Below are 27,580 nucleotides of genomic sequence, written 5' to 3'. Positions count from 1 at the left end.
TCTTGGCTTTTATTTTATTTGCATATATGTGTGTGTGTGTGATTTTAAAATCTTTTTTATTTTTACAGACTGCATTTTGATTCATTGCACACAAATGGGGTACAACTTTTCATTTCTATGGTTGTACACAATGTAGATTCACACCATTCATGTATTCATACATGTACATAGGGTAATACTGTCTGTTTCATTCTACTATCTTTCCACCCCCCACCCCCTCTCACCCCATTTTCCTCTACACCATCCAAAGTTCCTTCATTCTTCTCTTCCTCCCACCACCCCACCTCATTTTATATCGTTATCCACTTATCAGAGAAAACATTCAACCTTTGGTTTTTTGGGCTTGGCCTATTTCACTTAGCAAGGTATTTTCCAACTTCATCCATTTACCAGCAAATGCCATAATTTTACTCTTCTTTATGGCTGAGTAATATTGCATTGTGTATAAATACCACAGTTTCTTTATCCATTCATTAATTGAAGGACATCTAGGTTGGTTCCACAACCTGGCTATTGTGAATTGAGCAGCTATGAACATTGATGTGGCTGCATCACTGTAGTATGCTGATTTTAAGTCCTTTGGGTATAGACTGAGGAGTGGTTTAGCTGGGTCAAATGGTGGGTCCGTTTTGGTTTTTATGAGGGGTCATTACAAGGCTTGACTGCTACATCCTCAGCCATTAGTGATCAGCTCAGCCTCCAGCCTCTCTCCCCCCATCAGAGATGTGGGACTGAAGGTTTCAGCTGTTTAATCAGGTGACCATGCTTAATCATAGTCACCTTCGGTGACCATGCTCCATTCTAAAGCTAAGGGTCCTTAGCTGCCAGTCATCTAATTAGCATATGAAAGACATCACTCTGGAGGGCCCCAGGGTTTTAGGAGCTGTGAGCCATGAAATAAGTAAGAGGAAGAACAAATACATACTGTACTTCTGAGTATCACAGATCCAGTTAGTTGCTGTCCGTGATGGGACTTGCTGATCACAGTTCACTTTCGCAGATCGGTGATGCACCACTTGTTGGAAAGACTTCCCCTCCCCTTTGCACCACTGTTGAAAAGCAGTTGTTCCTATCTGCTTGAGCCTCTTTCTGGATTCTCTGCTCTGTTCCTTTGATCTATCTTGGCACCGATTCCACTGTTTTGATTCCTATAGCTTTGTGATGAGGAGTCTGGAAATAAGAAAACGTTGGTCCTACAGTTTTGTTCTTTTTCCAAATTATTTGGGCTATTTTATGTCTTTTACATTTCCATATAAGTTTCACGATCAGCTTGTCAGTGTGGGAGTGTTTGTTTTCGGTAGTGCTGGAGATCAAAACAAGGCCTTGCTAGGCAACATCCCCAGTTCCAACTTGTCAACTTTTACAAAAAGGTCACTGAGATTTTGATTGGTATTGCATTAAATCGGTCGATTAATTTGGGGAAAACTGACAGCTTAACCATATTCAGACTTATGACCCATGAACACAGTAGCTCTCTCCCTTTCTGTCTTCTTTAATGTCCCAGCAGTGTTAATTGCTTTCGGCATATAGACCTTGTATCTCTTTTGTCAAATTCAATCTTATTTCATAGTTCTATGCTATTGTAAGTTGTATTTTAAATTTCCAATTTTTTGTTGTGTGTCGCTAGTGTATGAAAACAGTTGGTTTTGGTAGATGGATCTTATCTGTCATGATCTTGCTAAAATGACTTCTCAGTTCTTGTAGATTTTTGAAGATTCAGGAGGAGTATTTACAGAGATGACCTTGCTGTCCGTGAATAAAGATGGACTGACTTCTTCCAGGATTGCTGTTCTGACACAGTGAGAAAGCAACTGCTCTCTGTGGGACATCCTCTGAAGGAAGCGTTTGGAATATATTTTATTGTTATGTGAGTTCTGTTGCTCAGTCTGGGGTCCCGGCCTCTAGGAACAACCTACTCCCCCGTCCCACCCAACCCTCACTGAAAAAAAACAGTGAGGGAAGAAGCTCAGAATGTTGACCTCAGCCCCCTGGACATACCTTTGGGCTAAACTGGGGTGCCCACAGGGCCGCCTCTGGGGGTGGAGCTGGTTGCCACCAGTGGATGGACATTGCCTGGAGGTCAGCAGTCTCCTCCTGGCAGGAGGCTCTGCTGAGCTTCCAGAACCATCCTGGGATGGAGATGGGGCGTTCCTGGAGGCGGCCTGGGGCTACCATAAGCTATATGCTGCACTTTCCCACCTCCTTTTGGACTTTAATGAGCAGGAGCCAGCGCTCTGGCTTTAGAATAGAAGGGGCTTCAGGGGGTGACCCACATTCCACCCCTTTGGTCCATCTGCTGTGTGGTTCCTAGATTCCTGTCACTGGATGATTGGAATTCTCTTGCAACAAAAAATAACTGGTCCCTGCGGTCCCAAAAGACCCTGGGATATGGCTCCAGCAAAGGCCACCCCTCTGCATCTCTCCCTGCTCCCAGGCATGCTCACGTACCCTTTCTCCAAGACCCCGTCCCCATTCCCATCCTCCCACCCCTGGATCTGTCTTCAGGCTTTGGGCCCTCCAGTCACCATAGGCTGTCTTCCCACGTGGCTTTAAGGAGTAGGATCTGAGTTATAATCCACAGTTGGAGGGCACCTTCCCTTTGTGAAAGGTGTGATCCTTTCCCTTTAAAAAGACAGAGAAAGACACAATGGCAGTGATCCCTTGGAAGGGAATGGGCCCCCCATCCCTAGGGGGCACAGGTCCCTACCAGTTGTTCTTCACCGGGATCCTACATTGGATGAGGGGTCAAAGTTGACGATCTCCAGACTTTTACCAGTAAAAGGACCTGATCCTCAGGAGGCCCCTCCACTTTGCATCTATTGGGCTCGTGGGAGCACCCAGGTCGGTTTGTAAGAACTTCCAGTTTAAACAACCAAAAAAAAAAAATTTTTTCAAATAAAAAACCCATAGCACCTGAAAGGACATCTAGGCCAACCCTGAGAGGGAGACCAAGGGCCAGAGAGGAGCGGGAACTTGCCTGAGGTCGCCTGCAGACCAGCGTTTAGGCCAAAATCCAGGCCCAGAGCTCCTGACCTTAGTCCCGCACTCCTTTTACTGCTCAGATGCTGTTCTGAGAGTGAACCTCTGAGGACTCTGGTCCCTGTCCCGTGAGCCCATGGGAAGGTGGCATTCCCACAGGACCCCTGGCTGTGTGTGAAACGGCATTACACACCTGGCATCCCTATTATCTGTCTTCCCCATTATGACGCCGATGGGGAATTCTTCCCCTCTCCCTGGATCATCCCCTGGTGCTTAGTAAGTACTCCATAAATATTTCCCAAAAGAAGGACGTGGGAGGGAGGGAAGGAGGGCTCACCAGGGCAAAGGGGCCTTTCCTGCATCCAGCGGCTCTCCATGTCTTCTGTCTCTTTGTTGCTCCCTGCTGTCCCCGCTTCCCCTGACCTGGACCAGAGCCTCCTCTCTCCTTCTCTCTATTCCTCCCCACACCATTCTCCCACCCAATAATGCCACGGAGGAAGCTTATTAAAGCACAGTATTACTTCTCTTTAAAATCCTCTGAATGAAAGAAAATATTTGCAAAACACATATCTGAGAAAGGACTTGTGTCCTGAATCTATAAAGAACTCTCAAAGCTTAATATGAAAAGCAAGTAACCTGTTTTTTTTTTTTTTTTAATGTGCAAAAGATTTGAAAACACTTCAACAAAGAAGCGATGAGGAAGCACATGAAAAGATGTTCAACATCTTGTCCTTGGAGAAATGCAAATTTAAACTGTAATGAAACACATTATTAGAATGACTAAAATTAGAAGAAAAAAAATGCTATCAATATCAAGTGCTGACAAGCTGCAGAGCAAATAGAACCTTCAGACATTGCTGGTATAAACACAAGACAGTACAGCCATTTCAAAATAGTTTGGCAGTTCTCACAAAGCTAGACATAGACTTACCAAATGACCTAGAACTCCTACTACTCCTAGACCAAAGAGACAAAACCATTTCTACACAAGGACCTGTGCAGAGCTATTTATTATCATATCGACTTTATTAAAAATTGCCCAAGTTGGAAACACTGCAAAGGCCCCTCCACTTGAGAGTGTGAAAATAAACCATGGCACATCCATTCATTGGACTCCAACTCAGCATGGAAAATACAAGCTACTGACACACATGACCAGGGTGCATCTCAAGAGCATGACGTAAAATGAAAGGAAAAGGCAGGAATGTCTACATATGGATGATTCCACTTATATGACACTCTGAAAAGGGCAAACTCTCTGGATGTGAATCATGCCAGTCGTTGGCAGGGGCTGGGGTAGGAGTAGGTTGACCACAGGCAGCGCGAGGGAACTTTCTTCCTTGTGGTGATGACATGACTCTATTATGCATTTGTCAAAATTCGTAGAATTATATACCTAAACAGGATGAATTGGATTGTATGTGAGTTACACGACTATAAATTTGACCTTTAAAAAAAAATCCATGGGGGGCTGGGACTGTAGCTCAGTGGCAGAGTGCTTGCCACTGAGGCTCTGGGTTCGATCCTTAGCACCACATAAAATAAATAAATAAATAAATAAATAAATAAATAAATAAAAATAGATAAAACAAAGGCATCCTGTCCATTTACAGCAATGACCAAAAAAAAAAAAAAAAATTTTTTTTTTTAAATCCCATGGCTTCCCACAGGCAGGATGAAGCCCCTGCAGCGTACTGTCACGTTCAGGCTCAGACCTAAACAACCTCTCCTGCCTCCATCTCCACTGTAGCCCTTCCCACACCCCGCACGGCATTCACAGTGAACCAGGGAGCATTTCCCAACACGTCCTGAGCTCTGGGCTTTCTTTCCTTCTCTCATGCTCCTCTCTGTGTCCTACACTTTTTCCTTTTCCCCGGAAGAAGTGAACCCTTTTGGAAAGAAAGCTTAGATCCAGCCAGACCAGGGACCCAACCTGCTCTGCTACTGTACCAGACAGAGATCAGAAATGGCACAGACCTGCACACCTCTTTGCACCTGTGTCCTTGGCAAGGTGACTTTGCAGCTGCTCCCACCAAGAGATAGAATCTACTTCCCTTTCCCTGGAATTGGGCTGGCCTTGTAACTTGCTTCGGCCAACAGACTGTGGCAGAAGGAATGGTGTGGCATTCTGAGCCTAGGCTGCTTCCTGCTCGCTTCTACCAAACCTGGCTTCCTCCCAGAGAACAAGCCTGGGCTGCCCTCTGGGGGATGGGAGTCCATGTGGAAGTCTAGTTGTTCCATCCAAGACCATCCCAGACCAGCCCACCCCCAACTGACTCGTAGGTCCATGAACAATAACAAATAGCTATTGTTCTGAGCCACCGAGCTTGGGGCTGGTTGATGATGCAGCAATGGCCCAATGATACAGTTAGTAACTCACTGTAAACCTGGGAAAGTCAGTCTCCTCATCTGTGTAACAGAAGTAATATCACATACCTCGTGGGGCTTTGTGAGGCCCACCAGAGACAATGTACATATTGCTGAGTTCCGCGCCTGGCACATAGTCAAGTCTTTGATCACTGGTTATGATTGCTTTTCCAATCCAGCTCTTGCCCAGTTTTTGAGGGCCAGCTCACATGCTGCTTCTTCCAAGTCACCCTCCCTGGATCTCCAGTCTGTCCCCGCTCTGAACTTTCTCTATTCCTCTCCAGTACATTCTGTCCTCAACTCAGTCCTTCAGAAACATGGCCATGGCCTGGAACAGGTGTCCAGTCCAGAGGCAGATGCCAATCAGAGAAAGATGAAATGATTTGTGGGGTCCTGGGACAGAAAGTTTGTTTTCCTGGCTCCTGGGCAGTGGCTGCTTCTACCATACATACATCTGCTTTCAAGTGCAAACCCAGCATGCCGCCCTGTACGTGGCTGGCTCTCAACAAATGTATCTCAAATCAAAACCGCTGACCCGAGAGTGGTACATGCTTTCCTTAAGGGACAGTGAAAACGTATAGGAGTTTGGGACTGTCCCAAAGGCTTGAAGCTACGACAGGCAACCAGAGGGCAGCACCAGAACACCTAGCTCCTGCCATTGGGTAGCAGAGTTTGGCTAACTAGGAAGAAGTGACCCTCCCTGTCCCTGCTGAGGAGTGCTGGCTAGCGGGAAGGAGCAGGATGACAAGACTCACTTCTCAGCAGATGGTGGCCTGAGGACAGACTTCATTATTCCCATTCTACAGCCAGAAAAGAGAGAATCTTGCTTAGTAGCCCAGGGTTATTATGCAGCTAGGAGATGGCAAAGCCAGGATGGAATCTGCATTTTGAACCTGAAGCCCACGAATGTGCCAGAGCCTCTAACAGGCCAGACTGGGTTGGGAAGGCCAGGCTGACCTGCCTGAGGCCATGAGTGGACCACACTGGATGGATAGAGTCCAGGTTGCCTGGTTGGTCCTGGATATGAATGCTGAGGTCCACTGACAATGTGTGCCTTGGGAAAGTCGGGTGACTTGTCAATGCCACATGGCTTGAAAGCAACAGAACCCCAGTCACCTCCCGAAATCCACTTTTAAGGCTGCATCATAACCTGAGGGTTCCCTACCTGTAATTCAGACTTGATGAGGCAAAAGGCAAGTCCCACCCTGTCATGGTTTGGATCTTAAATGTCCCCCAAAGGCCATGTGCCAAATGCTTGGTCACCAGTCTGTGGTGCTCTTGAGGGGGGTGGAACCTTATGAGGTGGAGCCTAGTGGGAGGACATTAGGTCATTGGGTGGGCCCTTAAGGGGATATTAAGACACTGCTTGCTCACCCTGGCTCTCTCTCTCCTTCTTGGCCACCATGAGGTGAGCAGCTCTGCTCTGCCACATGCTCCCCATCATAATGTATCCCCTCACCACAGGCCCAAAAGCCACAGAGTCAACTGATCGTAGACTGAAACCATGATCCAACATAAGCCTTTCCTCCTTTTAAGTTGATTTTCTCAGGTTTTTTTGTCAGGGCAACAGGAAACTGACTAATATACCCTAATGTTACATCTCCCAGGTGGCCCTGTCCCAAGATTCCTTCTATGTCAACTGCAGTTTAATTTGCAGGTATGTGTTGGCCAAGTCCAGACTCCTACATAAGGACTCTGCTGATCCCACCCAACTAAACCATCTTGCTTTATTCTTCCGCATCCCTTCCCATGCCTACCCGCAGCTGATCAGCCATCCCTCAAGAGGCCAAGCTGGTTCACCCCTCCTTGCCCACACGGGCAGCCTGGAACATCCTCCATCTCTCTTCACCACCTTTCCAGGCAGAGCTGGGCATTTGTCTTTCGGTACTCCCATCATGTACTGGATGCCAAATCTGTCACTCCCCTTTGCCCTACTTGCCTGTGACCTTCTGAGGACAGGACCCCTGCCTCTAGCAGTGTTCACTAAATTTAACTGAATTATCAACCTGTCTTCCCCTGCCCACATCCAAGGCCACCATTCCTCCTGGTGCTGAGTGACCACCCCTCAACCCGTGCAAGGGATGCCTTCCACCACTTCACAGTGCGACCTCCCACTTCCCTGCCCATCAGTCCAGAATATGCTCAAATCTCTACCTCCACCCACCTCACCAGCAATACAGAAAGGAAAGGAAAGGAGAGAGAACTCGAGGGAGGGAGGAAATATGGCCTTCTCTGCACTCCACCCTCCCTTGGAGCTAAAGCCCTATCTTCTAGTTGTCTCTATGGCAACCACCTGGCTTCTGCGCTGCTTAGTAAATGTGCAGAGGGAGTTGAGGGGAGGAGGACTCCTCGTGTTGAGCTTCCTAAGAGTCCCCCTTTCCTACCCAAACGTTCAAATTTCTCACAAAAACAGCATGCACAAATGTCCAGGAGGTAAAAGGAAAGTGACCAGGTGAGGGGAGGTGGGATGAGGACAGGAAGATGCGTCAGGATGAAGGTCAGCTCTACCTCAGCCTCCCTGGGTTCAAAGAACCTTCCCTCCTGGTCCCATCTTCCAGAAAGCTTAGGGGAAGGAGGGGGTAGGTGTTGTGGCCACAGGGAGACAAGCACTGTGTCCCACCTGCCCTCATCCCTCCTCTTGTGCTTTTCCTATAACCACGGGGAGGGGAGGAGTGCCTTTCCCCATGAAGCTGGGGGCCACTCTGGGGCAGAGCTGCTGTCTTCTCTGCCATGTCCCAGGGCCCAGCATTGTGCCTGACCTACGAAATGCTCAATCAAGTCTGAGGAATGTGTGCACAAATGCCACGTACTGACAGTGACTTTGGCAGTGATGGTCTCTCTCCTAACTTCAATTGTCTCAACCAAGAAACACTGAAATTAGTACTTACCCTTTAAAGTTACTACACAGAATACATACATACAAAACCACTACATGGTTAGGGATGTGGCTCAGTGATTGAATGCTTGCCTACCATGTGCAAGGCCTTGGGTTCAATCCCAGGTACTGCAAAAGTAAATAGATAAAGTTTTTTTAAAAATCACTATATATATTGCAAATAAGCCCAAGAATATCAGAATCTATTATTATTACACAGAATGGACATTGAATTCAATTTCAGACTTTGGGATAAAGAATATGGATTTTAGGTTGAAATGCTAAAAAGGCAGTCTGCATGCTAAAGTATTTAGGAATTGTACTGATGTCTTCCATTTGTTTTGAAATTTATCAAAAGTAAAAAATCTTTAATAAATGAATAGAGGGCTGGGGATTTAGTTCAGTGGTAAAGCACTGCCTAGCAGGCTCGAGGCCATGGGTTCAATCACCAGTATTGCAAATAAACAAAAAAAGATGGGTAGAGGGAACGATACAAAGATATGTCATAAAGCAAGAAGAGTAAAATGTGCCAGGCCCAGTGGCACAGGCCTGTAATCCCAGTAACTCTGGAGGCTGAGGCAGGAGGATCAAAAGTTCAAAGCCAGCCTCAGCAACTTAGCAAGGCTCCCTAAGCAGCTAAACAAGACCCTGTCTCTAAATAAAATATTAAAAACAGGGCTGGGGATGTAGCTTAGTGCTTAAGTACCCCTAGGTTCAATCCCTGGTACAAAAAAAAAAAAAAAAAAAAAAATTTTTTTTAAAGGAAAAACAACCTTCTGTCAAATAAAAATGAAAGTGTCTTACGTGCTCCTTTCAGGGTTATCCCGACCCTAGCCCATTTCATTAACGAATGCACTGACACATCATTTAACAAATATTCATCGAGTTCCTTCTATGCATGCTAGCAAGAAACTGGAGCTGGAGAAAAGAGAAGTTCTGTTTAGTATGGAACCAAAGGCATGTGAAGAAGTCATTTCAGAATCATGGGAAAGTCCTCCAGCCTGAGATGTATAAAGCAATCTTAGAATAAAGACACTGCCTGGGAAATTGGGGGAAGCTTCATATTTAAGCATAGGTGTGGTGGATGAACAAGAGTTTTTCAAATAGCCTCTAGAGGAAGGATATTTCATTTGTTTGTTATTTCCACAATCTCAAAGTGCTGGAGACTCGAACCCAGGCCTCCAGCATGAGAGGCAGGCACTCTACGAGATGGGCTATATGGCCTGCACTAGAGGAAGGATATTTCAAGTACAGATCATAGTGTGCCCAATGGCCCAATGGGCTGGAAGAGCCAGGGAGCCGTACAGAGCATGGTCAGGCTGGAGTGAGCTCTCAGGTCCATATGGTCAGAGAGCAGGCAAGCTAGTAATAAGAGGACCTGACTGGAAGACCCAGAAGATCCACAAAGGTGACCAGATGGAACACTTGGTCTACTGGAGAATTCAGGAAAAATAATAAGTCTTAGAAATTAAGAATATAGAATTGAAAATCTCAACGAGTAAATAAGAGAATATTTCTACCCACCTACAAACAATCACCAACTCAGACGTGCCTAAGAATGAAGCACTGAGCACGCTTTGCAAATGAATCAGTCCTTGAAACAGTGACTATGAGAATCCTTCACACTGTGCCACTGCCTACCTTCCGTACCTCCTGGCTCAGTCCTAACTCAGGAGCCCAACTGGGGTCAGGGATTGGTGGAAATGTAGAACTTGAGCCCCAGGGAGAAACATTCATCAGCCTGACAATCTGACACCCATGGGACTTGTTGATTGGCTCCTGCTCAGTAGCATTCACAAGCCTTAATTTAGCTTTACCATGTTCCTGTAGGGCACAATTTATTCCCCTTTCACAGATGGGAGACCAGGGACTGGAAAACAAAGGATGCCTCCTGGCTGGAGATGGGTCTATGGGGAGAACCCTTAATTTCTGTGGTCTCTTTCAAGAACTCTTGTTCTCCTCTTGCTATATGCATTTTTCTTGATTTTAAAGATAATAAATATTTATTTTGAAAAAATCAAACAATTCAGAAATAAACAAGGTAGAATGTGAAAGAACTAGGTAACCCTCCCCTCCAGAGAAAATCATGGTCCACAGTTTGGTATTTATCTTCCATGTTATGATTTCTCTGCATATTGATGCATTTTTAAATAGGATCCTTATTTTTAAAATATTCCTAGGTATTTACTCTTTCAGATGATGTTCATAATCAATTTAGCCAAGCTCTTCAGGATTTGCTCTTAAATGGCATCGATTGTGTACATCAATGGAAATAATAAATATTTTCTCAGTATCAAATCTTTCCTTCCATGAACATGGTATTCTCTTTAGTTATCCAGGCTTCTTTAACATCTTTAGTAAAGGTTTGTATTTTTCTTCATTTGTACCTTAAGTAGACCTTTTTGTGTTTATTCCAATGCATTTTATCATTCGTTTTGCTAATGAAAATGGGACTCTCTTTTTTTCTCAGTTTTCTACACACTATGCCTGTGGCATAAAAGGAAATTATTCATTCATACACTTCACTGCACTTCCCTTCTAAGCTTTACAGCTTTAAAATTAACTGTCTTGTAATTTTTTTGGTAAACACATATATCATTACAAACTGTGATGATTTTGCTCTTCCTTCCCAATCTTTACATTCTCATTTATTTTTAATTGTCTTACTATTTTCTAGAACCTCCAAAACAATGCTGAATAATAATGGTGATAAGTATAAGTAATAGTAATAAGACCCATGTCTTATTCTAGTTATAGTCAATGGGTTCCTCCTTCTCTTTCAAGTCTCCCCATCATTGCTCAGGATTTAAATTCTCCCCTATTTCTCCCTCTGTCTATTAAAAAGTCTCTACCTTTTCCTTGAGTCTTTGACAACAAGAATGAGTTAAACCACTATCATTTATTTCCCTGAATGATGTGCATTTCAAGCCTTGGTAAAGAACTTACCCCTTAGATAAATACATAAAACATGAAATTCTGCCAAAGCCTCAGCTGCTAAGGGGAGAGGAAGTCGCAACATACCCGCAAACAGAATCCACAGGGCGGAGCACATTCTCATGCATCATCTCATCTAATCCTCATTACAGATTCTGCAGAGTAGTTATGACCCTCTTTTTTCAGATAAAGAAAGTCTGTCTGCAAGGTCACAGAGCTAAGTGGCAGTCATGGAATGCTAAGTCAAGTTGTGGAGGAAAACCTATAACTCAGACGCCTGAGTGTCGAATGTGAGAACAGGGGTGATGGAGAGTTCTGGTGGAGAATTTTAGCCTCAAGGGGGAAACAGATGTTCCAGAGGAGAAGGTGGAGGGCCCAGTGGGACACAGCATCTTTCCCTTCCTTAGAGCCCTTTGCTGAGCAAATGCTATGTCACTTAGTGTTTTGCTGAAATGGTGGTCAGGAAGGGGTGGCCTGTGGACACTTGGACATGGCCTGTTCCTAGCACTCCCAAATCTTCACATGGGGGCACTGGTGTGTGGGAAGGACAGACACTGCCCTGGAAAGGAAGAACTGGATTCCAGTCCTTGCTCTCTGTCACCAAGTGTGACTGGGCAAGTTGCTCCCCTTCTTCCCTTCTCTGGTGTTGGTTCACATCCATAAAATCAGGCTAAGCACCTTGGCTAGGAAGGGGGAAGAGCCTTTTGCACACTAACAGTGTTCCTTGTGAATTACCATCGAACAAGGCAGATGGATGTAGGCATTAATCTCTATTCCCTCCCATAGTCCACTAAAAGACGTACAAAGGGATTTAAATAAAATAGATGACAAAGAAAGACAGAGGGGACAAGAACATTAACATGCTTTGGGGAAAACAGAAAGAGGATCGGCAGAGCTGAGCAGGCCTCAGGGAAGGTAGCAAGAGGCTGGTACTCCTACTACAAAACCCCAGGAAGGCCCAGGGACTGGAGGCATCAGTGTCTCAAAACATAGCACCACATCAACAGGAAAGCAAGCAAGCTAGACAGGACCCCCACCAACCCCTCACCCCCTCCACGGGGACTGCAGGGTTAGTGCGTGGAGAGGAGCCAGGGGACCTAGTGGAACTAGGCAGAGGGGTGACACAACAGGCATAGCGGGGTGAGGGGAAGTGCACAGACTGCAGGAGGCCACCCAACCCTCCCCAGGTGCCAGCAACCACACCTACTCCCACCAGGAATGGAAGAGTCTTTTCTAGTGAAACCAGATAGTCCCAAAGAAAAGCCCTAAAAACATTACAGTGAATGACCAGATCCCCAGCCAGTCCCTCCAGGTGAAGCCACCAACGGATAGCCCCAGGCAGGCTCCTGGTATTGCTAGGGTGCTGTGCTCTTACACCTGAACAGATGGAGGAAAAGGGAAATTGGAGGAACAGGAGCCCATGCAGACAGCTGTCCTGCGAACGTGACACAGAACTGGGTGCTATGAAAGATAAAAGAGTAACCCACAGAGCAAAAGAGCTCCTGCAAAGTAAAAAATAGAAAGGCCAAAATTTTAAAAGGTAAGAGTAGGGTTGGAAAACAAGGACATTTGACCAGAAAGTAGAACAGAAAAGGCAGAGATGGAAAGAAGCTGGGCGCGGTGGCACATACCTGTAATCTCAGCGGCTGGGGAGGCTGGGGCAGGAGGATCGCACATTCAAAGCAGGCCTCAGCAACTTAGCAAGACCCTGTCTCAAATAAAAAGGGCTGGGAATGTGGCTTGGTGGGTAAGTGCCTCTGGGTTCAATCCCTGGTGCAAAGAAGGAGAAGAAGAAAACTACAGCACCAAACCAAGACACCCAACAGCATTCACCTAAAAGAGAGAAGATGGGAAACATAACAGAGGAAATAATCGAAGACAAAACTCAGAACAAAATTTCCCCAGAAGGGAAGGTGCTGAGTGTCCAGACGGGTGAAAGCAGACCACCTTGAGACACATCACCATAGAATTCCAGGACTTGAGGAGCAGAGTTCTCGAAACTTCCAGAGAGCAAAAATGCAAGTCACATAAAGCACAGAAAACCAGAATGGCATCAGAGTTCTCCACAACCATGCCAAAACCAAGAATCAGGAGCAAAGCCTTCAAAGTTCCAAGGGAAAATGATTCCTGGTTTAGGATTTTATTTTCAGCCAAATTATAGATCAGCTATTGGGAGTGGGAAAAATGAAAAACATTTTCAGGCATGCAGTCTGTCAAAAAAATTCTACCTTTCATTGCTCTTTCTCAGGAACCCTCCAAAATAAGAGAGTTAATCAAGAAAGAGGAAGGCACAGGACTTCTCTGATAAAAATAAAAGATTTTTTGAAATTACATTCAAAAGCTGTTTCTTTTTTTTTCCTGAGCAATCTGGTCCCCAGGATCTGATCCCCATTCCTCATAATTTCTAGAAAACAAAACGCTGAATTCTAAAGTGCATGGTTTATTCACATTTGAGCATTTGTGAAGTTGGATCATATGCAACGAATGGCCTCTTAGGTCAACACAATATGGTAGCATTTAATATTTACAAGCTCCTTTATATTTCCCATGGCATTTCATGTACTTTTTCTTTCATAGGTTTCACAACAACTTCCTGAAATGAGTTTAACCAACCCCTTTGTGAGCCCCAGGCAAGTGAGACTCCATGTGGTGAAGCCATCCAGGACTGCGTGGGTTGGGGGTAGAGGATTTAGTGTTGAGTGTAACTTTTTCCTTACCAAAAGTTTTAGATCATCATCTCATTTGAGGCTCCTCAGCCACCTGCTCATTTGACAGTTGAAGGAAATGAGGCTCAAAGTAGTTAAGCAACATGCCCCAACTCACACAGCCAGTACATGGGGGGCCAGGATCTGAAAATGAACGTCTCCCCACTGCCTCTGCTCTTTGGCTGGCTTTAGGGAGAAGCTGTCATGCTCCCATGGGAACCAAGCATGGGGAACCCCCAATCCATCCAGGGTCAGCCCTCCCCTGCCCGTGACCCCTCTCCTGCAGCTCCAGCTGCACTCACTGCATGAGTCTGTCCCGGGTCAGATCTGAGAGGTAACGCTTGGATTCACCCATGTACAGGGACCGGTATCGCTGCCGGGTGTCCTTGGTCTCCAACAGCGTGGTGTTGAGGTAGCGGCCCACCCCGACCGGGTTCTGTGCAGGCAGAAAACAGCAGGACATTAGCGAGCTTGCCTCAGACACTTGATCTCAGTGCTCCCCTCCCGAGACCCTGCCTACCCCAGCTGTATGAGTTGGATCTGTCCCCCAGAAAAGAAATGCTAAAGTCCTAACCCCAGTACCTTGGAATGTGACCTTTACGGGGACAGTGTGGTTTCAGATATAATCAGTTAAGATCACTGGCATAGGGTGGGACCCTGATCCAAGTGGTTGGCCACACACACAGGCAGAGATCAGAGAGATGCATTTACAAGGTGAGGAACGCCAAGGATCCCAAGGATCGCTGCTGCCAGGAGCTACAAAGAGGCAAAGAAGGACCCTCCCGACAGGTTTCAGAGGGAGCGTGGCCCTACTGACACTTGATTTCAGTCATCTAGCCCCCGTGGCTATTCCTTTCTGAGAGTTCATTTCTGTTTTTGAAGCTTGTCTGTGGTCCTCTATCATGCAGTCCTGTGAAGCGCATCCACCGTCCCACCCAGATGTCCGCCTACAGAGAGGTCCAGGGAGGAGATGAAACTTGCCAGGGTGACAACAGCAAGGCAGAATAAAGGCAGGACAGGAATGCAGCCAACTGCAGAGAAGCAGTGCTGGAGGGAGACGTGTGGACCCAGTGTCTAGGCCAGCGTCCAGCAGATTGCCTCCCACAGGACCACAGAAGAGGTCGGTCTCTGGAGGATGGGCTTCCTGCTGGGGGCCCTGCAGACAGCCTTCCTGTCCTGTCACTGAAACTCATTGCATGTCAGCCCTTCCTACCTTGTATGATGGCCCTGAGGTGGTAGTGTGGGCATTTGACTCCAATCTAAGCATTTTACTTGAGGTCCCCAAAATCTCAGGCAGGGGAGTAAAGGATGGGGCGGGGGGTGAGACCATGAGAAGGCTGGTAAGTTATAAGCAAGTGCCCAGGGAGACCAGGAAAGACCTAAAAACAGTCATTCGAAGTCAGGCAAACTCCCCTGTGCTACTCGAGAAGGGGACAGAGATGCACAGGAGATCCTGAGTGCCCGAAACATGCTCTTGAATGCTCTGGGGGTTGGTCACAAGGTGAAGCCATTCTCTGACAACTCATGGAGTTGTTCCTGGGTCTTTCTGTGCAATCATTAGTCTCCAATAAAAGGTGCACTTAAAAACTGAAAGGAGGGAGTAAAGATCAGAATGAGGTCAGGCCCAGGCCATGTGCGTCCATGAAGGAGGCATGCACAAAACCCAAGAACCAGCCTTTTTTACAAGAACACGGAAAACTTGAAGGTTATATCACACACATGGGGATGGCTGACTCTGAGGACAGGGAAGAGAACAGGATGGAGAAGAGGAACTTGCTGACCCAGGGATGAAAAATGGGCCAATTCCACCAGCTGCCCCCAAGGCCACAAGACAAATACAAAGAGAAAATGGAAGAAGCATTTTTCTAGGAAACTAAGAGAATGTCCACCGTGTGGGCTGGTGTGGTGTGAGATCTGTTAGCTGGCTGCTTCTCAAAGTGTGGTCCCTGGAACTGCTTCATCACCATCTTCTGAAAACTTGTTAGAAATGCCAATGCGTGGGCCCTACTAGGCCTGCTGCGTCCTGCAGCCTAAGAAGCCTGCAGTGGTGCTACACCTGCTCAAGCGAAGTAGCCTTGGAGAAGGAAGACAGTGGGAGGGAGGGAGAGAGAGGTGGCCTCCAGCTCCATCCGAGCATCAGTGCTCAGGGGCTAGGAGGATTCGAGGCTGCCTATAAAGGCAGGAGGGTTCCCTGCCTGTCCCATCTATCCCCCACCCCAGACCCACTCACCCAGCTTCCCGAAACCATCTGGTTGGCCTTTGGGCCTGAACGCTTAGAGGCCAGGAGGAATGGCGGCCGGTTGACGTGTATGATCTCTGTCTCTTGAGGAAGCCATGAACCAGGGCCAGATGTATCCTGGGGGAAGGAATGAGGGACAGGTGCTGAAGAGGTCCTGGCAGTACTCAGCCAGGGCAGGTGAGGGTTCCTGGCAGCAGCCTTACCTGCTCAGCAATGCTAGGCCTTGAGTCAAGGACAGGGGGCACCAGTCCTTGAGACCCTATAGTGCCCTCATGACCCACGCATCCCACGCTCACCACCCCCAGCCTGACATCTCTTCTCAGGTTCTGAGGGACCTCATCGTTGGGCAGGGTCCAGAGAGATACTCCAGACAGCAGCCTGGGGACAGACAGGACACAGGCCCTGGAGCTGGGTGCCAATCCAGTTCATTCCCACCTCTGCTGGGGGAACCTGGCAAATCCCTTCCCAGTTCTGGTTCTTGGTTTCCTTTTGTGAAATGCAAAAAGATAACCCCTGGGGGTGCGATGGAAAGTGGCCAGCAGGTCTTCAGAAGCTTCCTGTGCCATTTATCCTCTGCCCAGTTCACTCCTACCCATGTCCTTCAGGGCAGATCCTGCCTCGGGGGCCTCAAGAAAGCCCAGGGCCTACTCAGAACACTGACTGCCCGCCCCCACCGCCCCCACCCCAGGGAGCACCGCCTTGAACCAAGCGAGCCTGCCACTCCCTGGATGGAGCAAGTGGGCAGACCTCTGAAGGCGAACCTGACACTCCAGTCTCCCCTTGCCCTCCAGCTCTGGAGAGCCAGAGGGGGCGGGGTTGAGATCAACACTGGCTGAGCACCTCCAGGGAACCAGGAACTGCTGGCTTTAAGCTCCTAGAAAAATCTAATGCTCACAGCCGCCCAATTATGCTCAGAGGGCAGGTGTGCAAAGTGGGACCACGAGTGGAAATGGGTGGGTCTGAACCCTAAAAATGAGCTTCTGCCCCCAAAACAGCCACCACACCCCACCTCCCTGGCCATAAGGGAGTTGCCTTTGGACAGGGAAGGCAGGGACCACAAGCGTACACTGACTAGTTTTCGGGGGCACTGGCTAAGAGTGGACCAGTAAATTCTCTCTGTAGGGTTTTTCGGGTCGCGGGGAACTTCTGAAAAAACCCCACGCTTCTTATTGTGACGTGAGTTAAGTTCATCCACGAAGCTCTTGAAATTCGTCAGTTCCCTGGGCTTTTTTTTCTGACAGAGAGAGAGAGAGAGAGAGAGAGAGAGAGAGAAGTTATTGCAGAAAAGTCAAGAGCTCACCCTCTTCTTGACCCCACCAGCAATCCAAGAAAAGCAAGGTGTTGTTCACTACCCACACCACCGGCCCTGGCTGTGCAAGGGACAGGACAGCCCAAGGCCCATCATGGCCGGGGCTGGAGGAAACATATGCTCCTGACTCCAGGTTGGGGTGGGGTCAGTCTCTTGCACCCTCTACCTCTGGGTTACATCCTGCCACCCAGTTTGCCTTTATCTTTTTTTTTGATACCGGGGATTGAACCCAGGGACACTTAGCCACTGAGCCATAACCCGGGTCCACCCCTCCTTTTATTTTTCTGGGAGTGAGTACTGGGGATTGAACTCAGGGGCACTTGGCCACTGGGCCGCATCCCCAGCCCTATTTTGTATTTTATTTAGAGACAGGGTCTCACTGAGTTGCTTAGGGCCTCACTTTTGCTGAAGTTGGCTTTGAACTCTTGATCCTCCTGCCTCAGCCTCCCAAACTGCTGGGATTACAGGCGTGCACCACTGTGCCTGGTGCCTTTATCCATTCTTTTTTTAAAAAATATATAATTTTTTTGGTTGTAGATGGACATAATACCATTATTTTATTTATTTCTTATTATGTGGTGCTAAGGATCAAACCCAGTGCCTCACACATGCTGTCTATCACAGAGCTACAATCCCAGCCCCTATCCATTCTTTCTTACCCTCATTTATTGGACACATATTGAGTTAGGCACTGCTCTAAACAGGAATGATATTTGAAATATTGAGAAACCAGTGTAACTGGCAGAGAGCAGAGAATTTCTAGAGCAATGAAATTATTCTGTAGGATACTAAAATAGTGGATACAGTCACGTTTTTCAAAACCCACAGAATGAACACCACCAGGAGTGAGCCATCTTGTAAACTTCAGGCTTGGGTGACAATGGTGTTTCACTATAGGTTCATTCATCATAACAAATGGACCAGCCTGGCACAGGATCTTAATGGGTGGGAGGCTGTGTGTGGTGAGGGAGGGAGAGGGGCCATGGAAACTCTGAACTTGCCACTCAGTTTTGCTGTGAACCTAAAATTGCTCTAAAAAGTAAAGTCTATGAAGACAGAATGAATTAGCACAGGCAGTGTGGCCTGGCACCTGCCAGTCAGGATAGGCACTGGCTGCAGCAGAGGGTCTCAGAGGCCCCTGCTGTGCTGGGCAGGATGGTGGTTTCCAGGACTGGTCAGGGAAGGTCTAGGGAGTCCCAGGGGAGCAACCAGGTCACAGGGCACAGGCTCTTGACCAAGTGGCCCAGAAGAATTTCCATATTAACCACCAATCTCCCGACACCCTTGTCACCTGCTAACACTCCAAAATTCCTTCCCTAGTCACTGATGAAATTCTACCTCAGTTTCCCCTCCCCGCCCTTCAGCGCTCTGCCTCATTAGCAGAGCACTGGCACAACTCCAGCCAGCTCTGCGGGGTCCGTGAAGCCTGGGAAGTGCTTCTGAAACAGTGGGACACCACGGTTAGGTCCTGGCGGCCCCGCAGCTAGTCACCCACACCCCCTGGCATCGTGGGTCATCTGAGCCCCAGCGTGGCTCCTGCTGGTGCAGAGAAGAGAACTGGCCATGGTCTAGTTTTCACGGTCTCGTCTACTAGGAGCCTGATTCCGGCTCTGCTGTGGGGCCAGTCTCAGTTCCCTCATTCAACACAGGAGCCATGTCCCTCCCTGATCTGGGGGTGAAGGGAGCAGGGTGTGGGAAGGGCACTGGGCAGCTCCCGCACATAGAGCAGTGTTCCTAGAACTGGTGAGTGAGGCTGTCACCTGCTGGGGAAGGGACCCCACAAACTACCGAGGTACACACCTGCACAGAGAAATGTCCAAAGGGCAGGGGCTTGCTCCGGTCGCCAGAGAAAATGTCATAGGGGCCGCGGGTGCCAGTGGATCGTGCCAGGAATGTCTCGATGCCAGTTTTGAAGGAGTAGGTGCCAGGTCCCAGACCACTCCCCTAGAGCACAGCAATGTGACCATGTCTGCCAGGGAGCCATTGGGGTAGGGCCGCTCAGGGCCTCAGTTTCCCCATTGGCCCTGGGAACCTCCCTGTGGAACAGTGTGGAAGGGCCCAGCCAGGCTGGGGTTACCTGATGAGCCAAAGGTGGTGACTTATTTGACATCCTGCACATGAGGCCCTCGGAATGGGACCGGTTCCAGGCGTTCTCCTCCAGCCGCGTATATGGGTTGCCCTTCTCCCCATAATTCCCGGGGCCCGGATAATAGTTCTGTGGGGCACAAGGTGGGGACACACAGGCTACCAGTCCTGCTCTCTGTATTGGTGCATCTGAGGAAGACACCTAAGATCTCCACCCCACATGGGGAACAGGATTTTCAGGTGCCCGTGTGTCCCCCCCATCCCCCGCCCGCAAGGAACACCCACAAGCCTCCACCGCCACTCACACCTTCCCCTCCAAGTCTGCCTTCTTCACTCAGCCCTGCCCCCCTGTCCAAGGCGGCCCTTACAGTCTGCTTTCTACATACCATGTTTCAGCCTGCGCTGCTCCTTGCCGCAGCCTGAGCATGTGACAGGCCACCAAACCTCTCTGCCCTGGCTTGCTTGTGCTGTCACGCCACCCCAATGTCCTTCCTGCTCTCTTCACCGTGGGAAATTCTACTAATCCCGCAAAACCAACTCGGAGATCATCTCTCCTGAGAACCAGCCTTTCTTCCCCTGTCACCCCAGGGAGTCGCCTGCTTCCTGGCCTCAGCAGTTTGGTCCTTGGCACCTGCACCTGCATGAATGGCTTCCTCACTGTGCTGTGAACAGTGCTGGGGCACAGAAGCATCTGGAGTCCTGGTTCAGATCCGGCAGAGCTGCTTCCTCACTGCATGAGCTCAGGCCTTCTGAGCCTCGCGGTGCCTACTGGCAACATGGGGATGGTAATCCCTTCCTCCAGGGTAATAACTACAGAATTTGCCTGGCACGTAGCAAGCACCCACACGTAAGCAGGGTGAGGTGACTGACGATCTTGGGGGGCAGGAGGTGAAGTTAAGAACTGTGGCTGGAATGGCCATCTGGGGCCTGGACTGCCAGGGTCAAAGGGTGGTCTTTGTTGGCAGAGCCTACCTGCTGTGTGTGTGTTGGGGGGGCATCCTTAGGTACTTTTGCAGCTGGTCTGCACCTTTCAGCCACATGGGGTCACTGCTGCTCCGCAGATGGTTCAGCCCCATTCACCTCTGGGTCCTGGAAGCTGGCCCTGGGGTAGCCAGGCTTGGGGGATAGACCAGGGATCTTTACTGGGAGCTCAGGCCACTGTGGGCATCAGATTTGTTTGTCCCCAGAATGAGACTATACCTTGCCTCCTTCCAAAGCTTGGGGTGCCCTGGTGTGTTCTAAAGAAAATCCCCAAAGGTAGGAAGCTGGGCCCCTAAATTGCATGCTAGATGTATCAATAGCCTTAACATCTCGGTCCTGGTGACAACCTGATGAGACCATGTCGACACCATCCACAGTTCACAGAAGAGGACCCTGAGTCTCAGAGAGGCAAGCCATGTGTCCACATTCCTCCCACATCCAGAAAAGGCTCGAGCCTAGGACCCAAGTCCATCCTGAGCCTGTGCTCTTTGTCAGACACTGGGATGGGTGGTCAGAGCACACCACAAGTCCTAGGTGGCCCCCAACCCAGGAGTTCATGAATGGTGCCAAGCCCAGTGCTGAGTTTGCCAGCATGATCTCTTTTCTTCCATAAGATCTTCAAGTTCAGAAGCTTCAAATCACGCCACACTGGTGTGAAAACCCGTGATTTTAACTAGAATGTGATGCTGTCGGAGTTTGTAGGACTTGGTGGGATTGACTAATTTGGAGGAGGAAGTGGAGGAATGAATGGTCACTAATAAAGATATTATATATATATATAAATACATATGATTTATATTATATATAAATACATAATATATGTAAGTACTTTAACTTGGAAACTGAAGAATGAGACGGGTCCCCAAAGAAGGATATGGGAGAAGGTGGGAAGTTTCCCCCAAGCAGAAGGAGCAAAAGCAGATTCCCCAGTGCTGGAGACACTTCCAGACTTGTTCCCCCAACTTCTCTGCTATCACCTGGCTGAACCCCAACATCAGACTATCCTGCACAGTCAAGGAACAAAATCCACAGTCAAGGAACCAAGCCTCTGGGCAGAGTACAGTGTTTATATGTTGGACAGCTTGGATTCCAGTTCTGCTCCTGTCACCTGGTAGCTCTGTGACCTTGAGCAGTTGATCACTCACCCTCTGTGCTCTAGCTTTCTCATCTGTGAACACAATAATAGTGCCTACTTCCTAGGGCTGTTGCGAGGATTAAATTAACCAGTACATGGCAAGTGCTGTGCCCTGTCAGCTATCATTATTTAGATCAGAAGGCAAAGTCATTTTCAAAGGCCTCCAGGCAGTAGGCTCCCTAGGTGGCATTACAGCTTCTGCACCTAAAGATGCATTCATTTGCTCTCTGTCCTCTGGTCTAATTCGCCAGTGTGCTGGCACCTCAGGGCCTTAGCCTTTGCTTTCCCCACTGTCTGGAATGTTCCAAGACAGATATCACAGTCCCTGTTGCTCATGCCCTGCAAGTTTTGCTCAGATGGCACTTCCTCCCAGAGGCCTTTCCTCGCTGCTTTCTATAAACTGCCCTGCTGGCACTCTCTAGCTCTTCCCTATATCATTTGTCCTCTTAGCCCCAATTAAATATGTATTTCCTTCTTTGGACTGTTGTTTTTATTACTAGGATGTCCACTCCATAAGGGCAGGGACTTTGTTACTACCAGATCCCCAAGGCCTGAGACAGCACTTAGTAGGCACTTAATGGTGATTTCCTGGTTGGCTGACTGGTGACATAAGTGGATGACCTCACTGAGTCCCCAATATATGCTGGGCTCTTTTCTGGGAAGCTAGAAATGAACCAGACCCATTCCTGCTGAAACCACGACCGCCAGTGGGCTAAAGATGGAGGCACAGGGAGGCAGAGGGACTGTGAAGAACCAGAGAGTCTGGCCACGCCTGGGAAGGAGACCAGTACAAGGAAGGGCATTTCCAGCACCCCCCAGGCTGCATGCAGTGCCACAGACAGCATGTGGTGGACAGCCGAGGGGAGCCCAGGACACGTACCCCGATGAGACCTCGGAAGCGGACCTCCCCGGAGCTGAGCAGCCCCCGCTTGCTGCCCGGCTTCTGCTGCGACTGTTGTAAGAAGTCTTTGAAGTCATAGGTGCCAGGCCCCAGCTTTTGTTCCTGCCCCCAAAGAAGAGAATACAAGTGGAAAACTATAACTTAGGAAATGTCTACACAAGAAGGAGCACGAGGGATGGTGTTGCTCCCTCAAGAATGAGCCCCGCCTGGCCCTGGGAGGGCACTCAGAGCAGCCACAATGAACAAGTAGACACCCCATGAGGGTATGGCCCAAAGTCCTCACCTGCAACTTCCTCTCTCTCATCGTGGTCTGGTACCGGAAGTGGGGCATCTGGGTCAGCCGGGTGGCTTCCTGGGCCAAAGCCCAGCCTGTGCCCACCTCCTTCTTCAGTTTTTTCTTGCTGAAGCAGGTCTCCTTGGAGCCATAGGTCCCAGGTCCTATGTGGGACTGAGAGGGAGTGTGGTCAGAGTGGGCTAGTCACCTCCCCACAGGCCAACCCCGAGAAAGTCCTCCCCAAGTTGCCCCTGACCTGCAGCTGGGGAGCAGGCAATCCCCCAGCAGGAAGCTTGGGCCCCCAGAGGTTGGCACTCAAGGTGCACTCATGCCTCCTCTGTCACTGGCCCTCTTCCATTTAGGGAGGTACGTAACTCCTTGAGAGCCTACAGCTGGACAGTACAGGAGCTGCGAAAGGGAAACCAGGTCGCCTGTGGCCCCCAAACTGTTCTTTCCCCTAACATCCTGCGTTTATCCAACACATCCAAGCCTGACTCAGTCAGGCTCAGCACTGGGGCATGCGGCCCACTCACCACTTCCACAGAATGGTGGGTGGAGTACGGGGCCTCTGTGAAGGTGCTGGACTTCTTCTGGTTGGGATAAACAGCAGAGACATCAAATCTAGCAGGGGCAGAGGGGCAGAGGCCTGGTGAGAGCCCAATCCCTGGCAGTCCTGGGGGTAGGAGGAGTTGCCTCCTAGGGAAAGTGACTTTGGAACCAGACCATGAAGAATAGCAAGATTGCAGTGGCTTTGACCTTCAGGGATGCTCCACCCTATCCATCCTACCCACCCTCAGCTCCTTCTTCCAGTTTAGTGTTTCACACACACACACACACACACACACACACACACACAGTTATCACCTACCCCAGCCCCTCTCCCATAAGAATGCAAACTCCTTAGGGGTGCGGTTTACTGCTCTGTTCACTGCTGTGGCCACAGACCCTAGGATCGAACAGGGCACAGAGTAGATCACATATACACAGACGTACAGAGAGAGATGGAAGGAAGGAAGAAATATAGGACCTCTGGGCTGAAATCTCAGCCATGACTTTAAGCTGGGTGACCTACTGTAGGCCAGGACATGTGGCCTTCCTACACCTTGCAGAGAAGTTGTTGTGGTAATGTTTTTCAAGAATTTACTAAGGAAGTGGAAAAGGGAGAGGAAAGGAAAGAAAGGAGGAGAGGAGAGGAGAGGAAAGAAAGGAGGAGAGGAGCGGGGAGGAGAGGGGAGGGAGGGGAAGCAAAGCTTAGGATGGTAACAGCTTGGAAGAAGCTTAGGAAGGGAACAGGCTGGACAAGAGAAGTCAGCCCCTCAGTGCCAGCCTCCCAGGGCTCCAGTCCACCCGGTGGGCCTCTGCTCCTCCCTCCGAGGCAGAGGGACTGCGGACGTGGCGCCAGCTGCCTTGGACATAGGCGCGAGCACAAGATGCAGGTGGGCCCCACCTGTGGCTCTGCACCCCGAAGGGCGCCCCTTGGAACCACTTGGCCGCATACATGGCGCTGGCGTGGCCCGGGCCACGAGTCCTGCGGGGGCCTGGCTTCCACTGCTGGCCGCGGGCCTCCCCTGCCTGCTGCTGGGCTGGTGGCCGCCGCCGCTGCCACGGCAACCCTGCCTTGTGATCCGCGGAGACCCGCGGCTGCGTCGGTACCCGCGTGGCGCCCTCGCCGGGAGCCCGCGTCGCCCCCGCACCCGCGCGACTTCGTTTTGATGGTTTCGACGCTCCCTTGCCAGAGCTGCGTCCTAGGCTCCGGCAGATTTAATAGGCACAGCGGGTGTTGAAAGAGGATGGCTGCTTTCGAGTCAGCATCGGCTGAGGAATCCTTTCTGATTTCTGCACGGTCCTCCGAGAGAGGCTGGCGCGAACGTTCGGGAAGTGCCGCCTATAGCTGACCTCGTGCTGACGGGAAACCGAAGCCCGCCAGAGGGCAGGCTTGGGCCAATGCACCCTCTCCTTCCCCACTTTGGGGAGGAAAGGAGGAGGAAGGAGCCGGGCAGGGAGTGCGGTGCCTGGAGAGCAGATGGGCAAAGGGATACAGGGATGCTGGGTGAGGAGGGACCTCTGGACATCCTGACAACCACTGTGGGCAGGCACTGTGCAGTGCCTGGGGTCGCAAAGGTGGTCCCTACCCTGAGAGTCTAGTGGGGAAAACAATGACCCACACAGTGTGATCAGGCCAGAGAGAGGAAGGCCTCTGACCCAGCCTGTGGGTGGGTAGATCAGGGAAGGCTTTTGGAGAAAAATTCCAAACTTAACAACATTGAAGCATGTTTGACTTACCGTGGACAAAAGGAGTTGAGGGGGTGTGTACCCAAAAGGGCATGGTTAGCCCTCTCTTCCTTTCTCTACCTTATCTCCCACCTCTGTCCCACGGTTGTGCCTGAGATTGGCTATCATCTTCTCCATAATCCCCTTTGATCCTCCCAAGGGCCTCAGGTGAAGGCTTGGCAGAGATCTACACCCCATTCCATGGTGACAAAAATAAAGCCACCAGAGGTAAGATGTGTCCAGGTCCCTGACAAAACAAACCAGAGGTAGAGTGGTTCTCCTTGCAGGCCCTTCTGACCTCCCAAGCTGGTAAATAAAGGTGGCCCCTCAGCACAGCCCAGAGCTGGACATTTGATCTCCAGGCCTGCTGGACATGTGGCCATGACTGGTAGCACTGCTGGGCTGATAGTCAGAGGCAACAGGTCTCAGGAATCACTCACCCAGGCTCAGCTTTTGCCCCTCCCCAGCAGTGAGACTTTGGGTAAGTCACTTCCTTCTCTGAATCTCTGCATTCTTATCTGCAAAATGAAGCTGATCATCTGTCTCTATAGGCTGCCATGAAGAACAAATAACCTAATTTAGGTAATATTCTGGTACACTGAGGCACTCAATAGGGTCATTCCCAGTTCTTGGAAAGAGATCTTGCAGAAGACTCTGTCTAACTGGCAGAGACTATCTTATCCACTCTTGGAAAGTTCATGCCACATAGTAAATGTTGGATAAATATTTGTTGAGTGACAAGTGAATGGATAAATGAATGTAGTCCAACTTCCTCATAGCACACAAATCCTCAGCGACTGACAGCTTCCTAGCTGGTGGCATTAGGCAAGGTACTCTCACCAAGCTTCAATTTCTCACCTGGGACAGGGATACAGGGCTGGAGCTTCCTGCAGAGCTGTTTTGAGGTGTCCAGGAAGTATGGATGGAACATGTGAAGCCCTGTGTACTGAGGACCTTCTGCCAGCCTGGGTCTATTTGCACATGCGCACAGAGGCCCAGACCTGCCTGCGGTTGCTCTGCAGCTTCTCTTCTGGCCCCATCCCCCTGGTTCAGGGACTCATGCAGGAGTGATGCAGTAGGCAGGCCAAGGTCCACTGGGCTGGGATCCTCCTGCCAGGCAAGCTGGAACAGGCAGGTTGAGTCAGCTCTCCAGCAAGGCAGCCTGCCTGAGGCAACCCCAGCGTCCCAGCACAGCAACTTCCTTATCCAGCTACGAACTCGTTCTCTCTTGGAGGCACTATTCTAACCTCACCCCACTCTTTTTTATTTTTAATTTAATTTAATTTTTTTATTAAAATATTTTTTATTTTTACAGACACATTTTGGTTCATTTTACACAAATAGGGTACAGCTTTTCATTTCTAATGTTGTATACAATGTATATTCATGCCATTAATGTAACCATACATATATAGGGCAATATTGTCATTCTACTGTTTTTCCATTCCCACCCCCTCCCACCCCTTTTTCTTTTACACCATCCAAAATTCTTTTATTCTTCTCTCCCCACCCTACCACCCCCCATCTTTATATATTGTTATGCACTTATCAGAGAAAACATTCAGCCTTTGGTTGTTTTTTTGTTTTTTGTTTTTTTTTTTTTCAGTGCTGGGAATTGAACCCGGGGCCTTGTGCTTGCGAGGTGAGCACTCTACCAACTGAGCTATCTCCCCAGCCAGCCTTTGGTTTTTTAGGCTTGGCCTAATTTCACTTAGCATGATATTTTCCAACTTCATCCATTTACCAGCAAATGCCATAATTTTATTCTTCTCTATGGCTGAGTAATATTCCATTGTGTATATATACCACCATTTCTTTATTCATTCATCTTTTGAAGGGCATCTAGGTTGTTTCCACAATCTAGCTATTGTGAATTGAGCTGCTATTAACATCGATGTGGCTGCATCACTGTAGTATGCTGATTTTAAGTCCTTTGGGTATAAACTGAGGAGTGGAATAGCTGGGTCAAATGGTGGGTCCATTCCAAGCTTTCTGAGGAATCTCCATACTGCTTTCGGAGTGACTGCACCAATCTGCAACTCCACCAGCAATGTATGAATGTTCCTTTTTCCCCACATCCATGCCAACACTTATTATTGCTTGTGTTCTTGATAATAGCCATTCTAATTGGAGTTAGATGAAATCTTAGGGCGGTTTTAATTTGCATTTCTCTAATTACTAGGGATGATGAGCACTTTTTCATGTATTTGTTGATCACCTGTATATCTTCTTCTGTGAAGTGTCTGCCCATTTCCTTAGCCCATTTATTGATTGAGTTCTTTGTATTTTGGGTGTAAAGTTTTAAAAATTCTTTATAAACTTTGGAGATGAGTGCTCTGTCTGAAGTGTGTGTGGAAAAGATTTTCTCCCACTCTGTAGGCTCTCTTATCACATTATGGATTGTTTCCTGTGCTGAGAAAAAGATTTTTAGTTTGACTCTATCCCATTTATTGATTCTTGCTTTTTTATTTCTTGTGCTATGGGGGTCTTGTTAAGGAAGTCTGGTCCTAAGTCAACGTGATGGA

At 48.8% G+C, this 27,580-nt stretch overlaps 1 protein-coding gene across 1 annotated transcript; it reads right to left on the bottom strand.

The window, feature by feature from the left end:
- Nucleotides 1–24,284, bottom strand: CIMAP2 (ciliary microtubule associated protein 2; the record flags this gene model as incomplete). The annotated part of the gene is made up of 10 exons (XM_079132019.1): nt 1–2,622; nt 14,163–14,296; nt 16,091–16,216; nt 17,172–17,333; nt 19,209–19,352; nt 19,486–19,623; nt 22,490–22,612; nt 22,794–22,958; nt 23,318–23,405; nt 24,232–24,284. The coding sequence occupies 10 exons, from the start codon at nt 24,282–24,284 to the stop codon at nt 2,550–2,552; spliced, it is 1,206 nt and encodes a 401-aa protein (XP_078988145.1). The 3' UTR covers nt 1–2,549.
- Between the last annotated feature and the right edge of the window lie 3,296 nt (nt 24,285–27,580).

The sequence above is a fragment of the Sciurus vulgaris genome (assembly GCF_902686455.1).
Source record: "Sciurus vulgaris genome assembly, chromosome: 1".
Lineage (NCBI taxonomy): Eukaryota > Metazoa > Chordata > Mammalia > Rodentia > Sciuridae > Sciurus > Sciurus vulgaris.
Note: the sequence above shows the minus strand (reverse complement) of the source record. Positions and strands in the feature narration are given on the sequence as shown.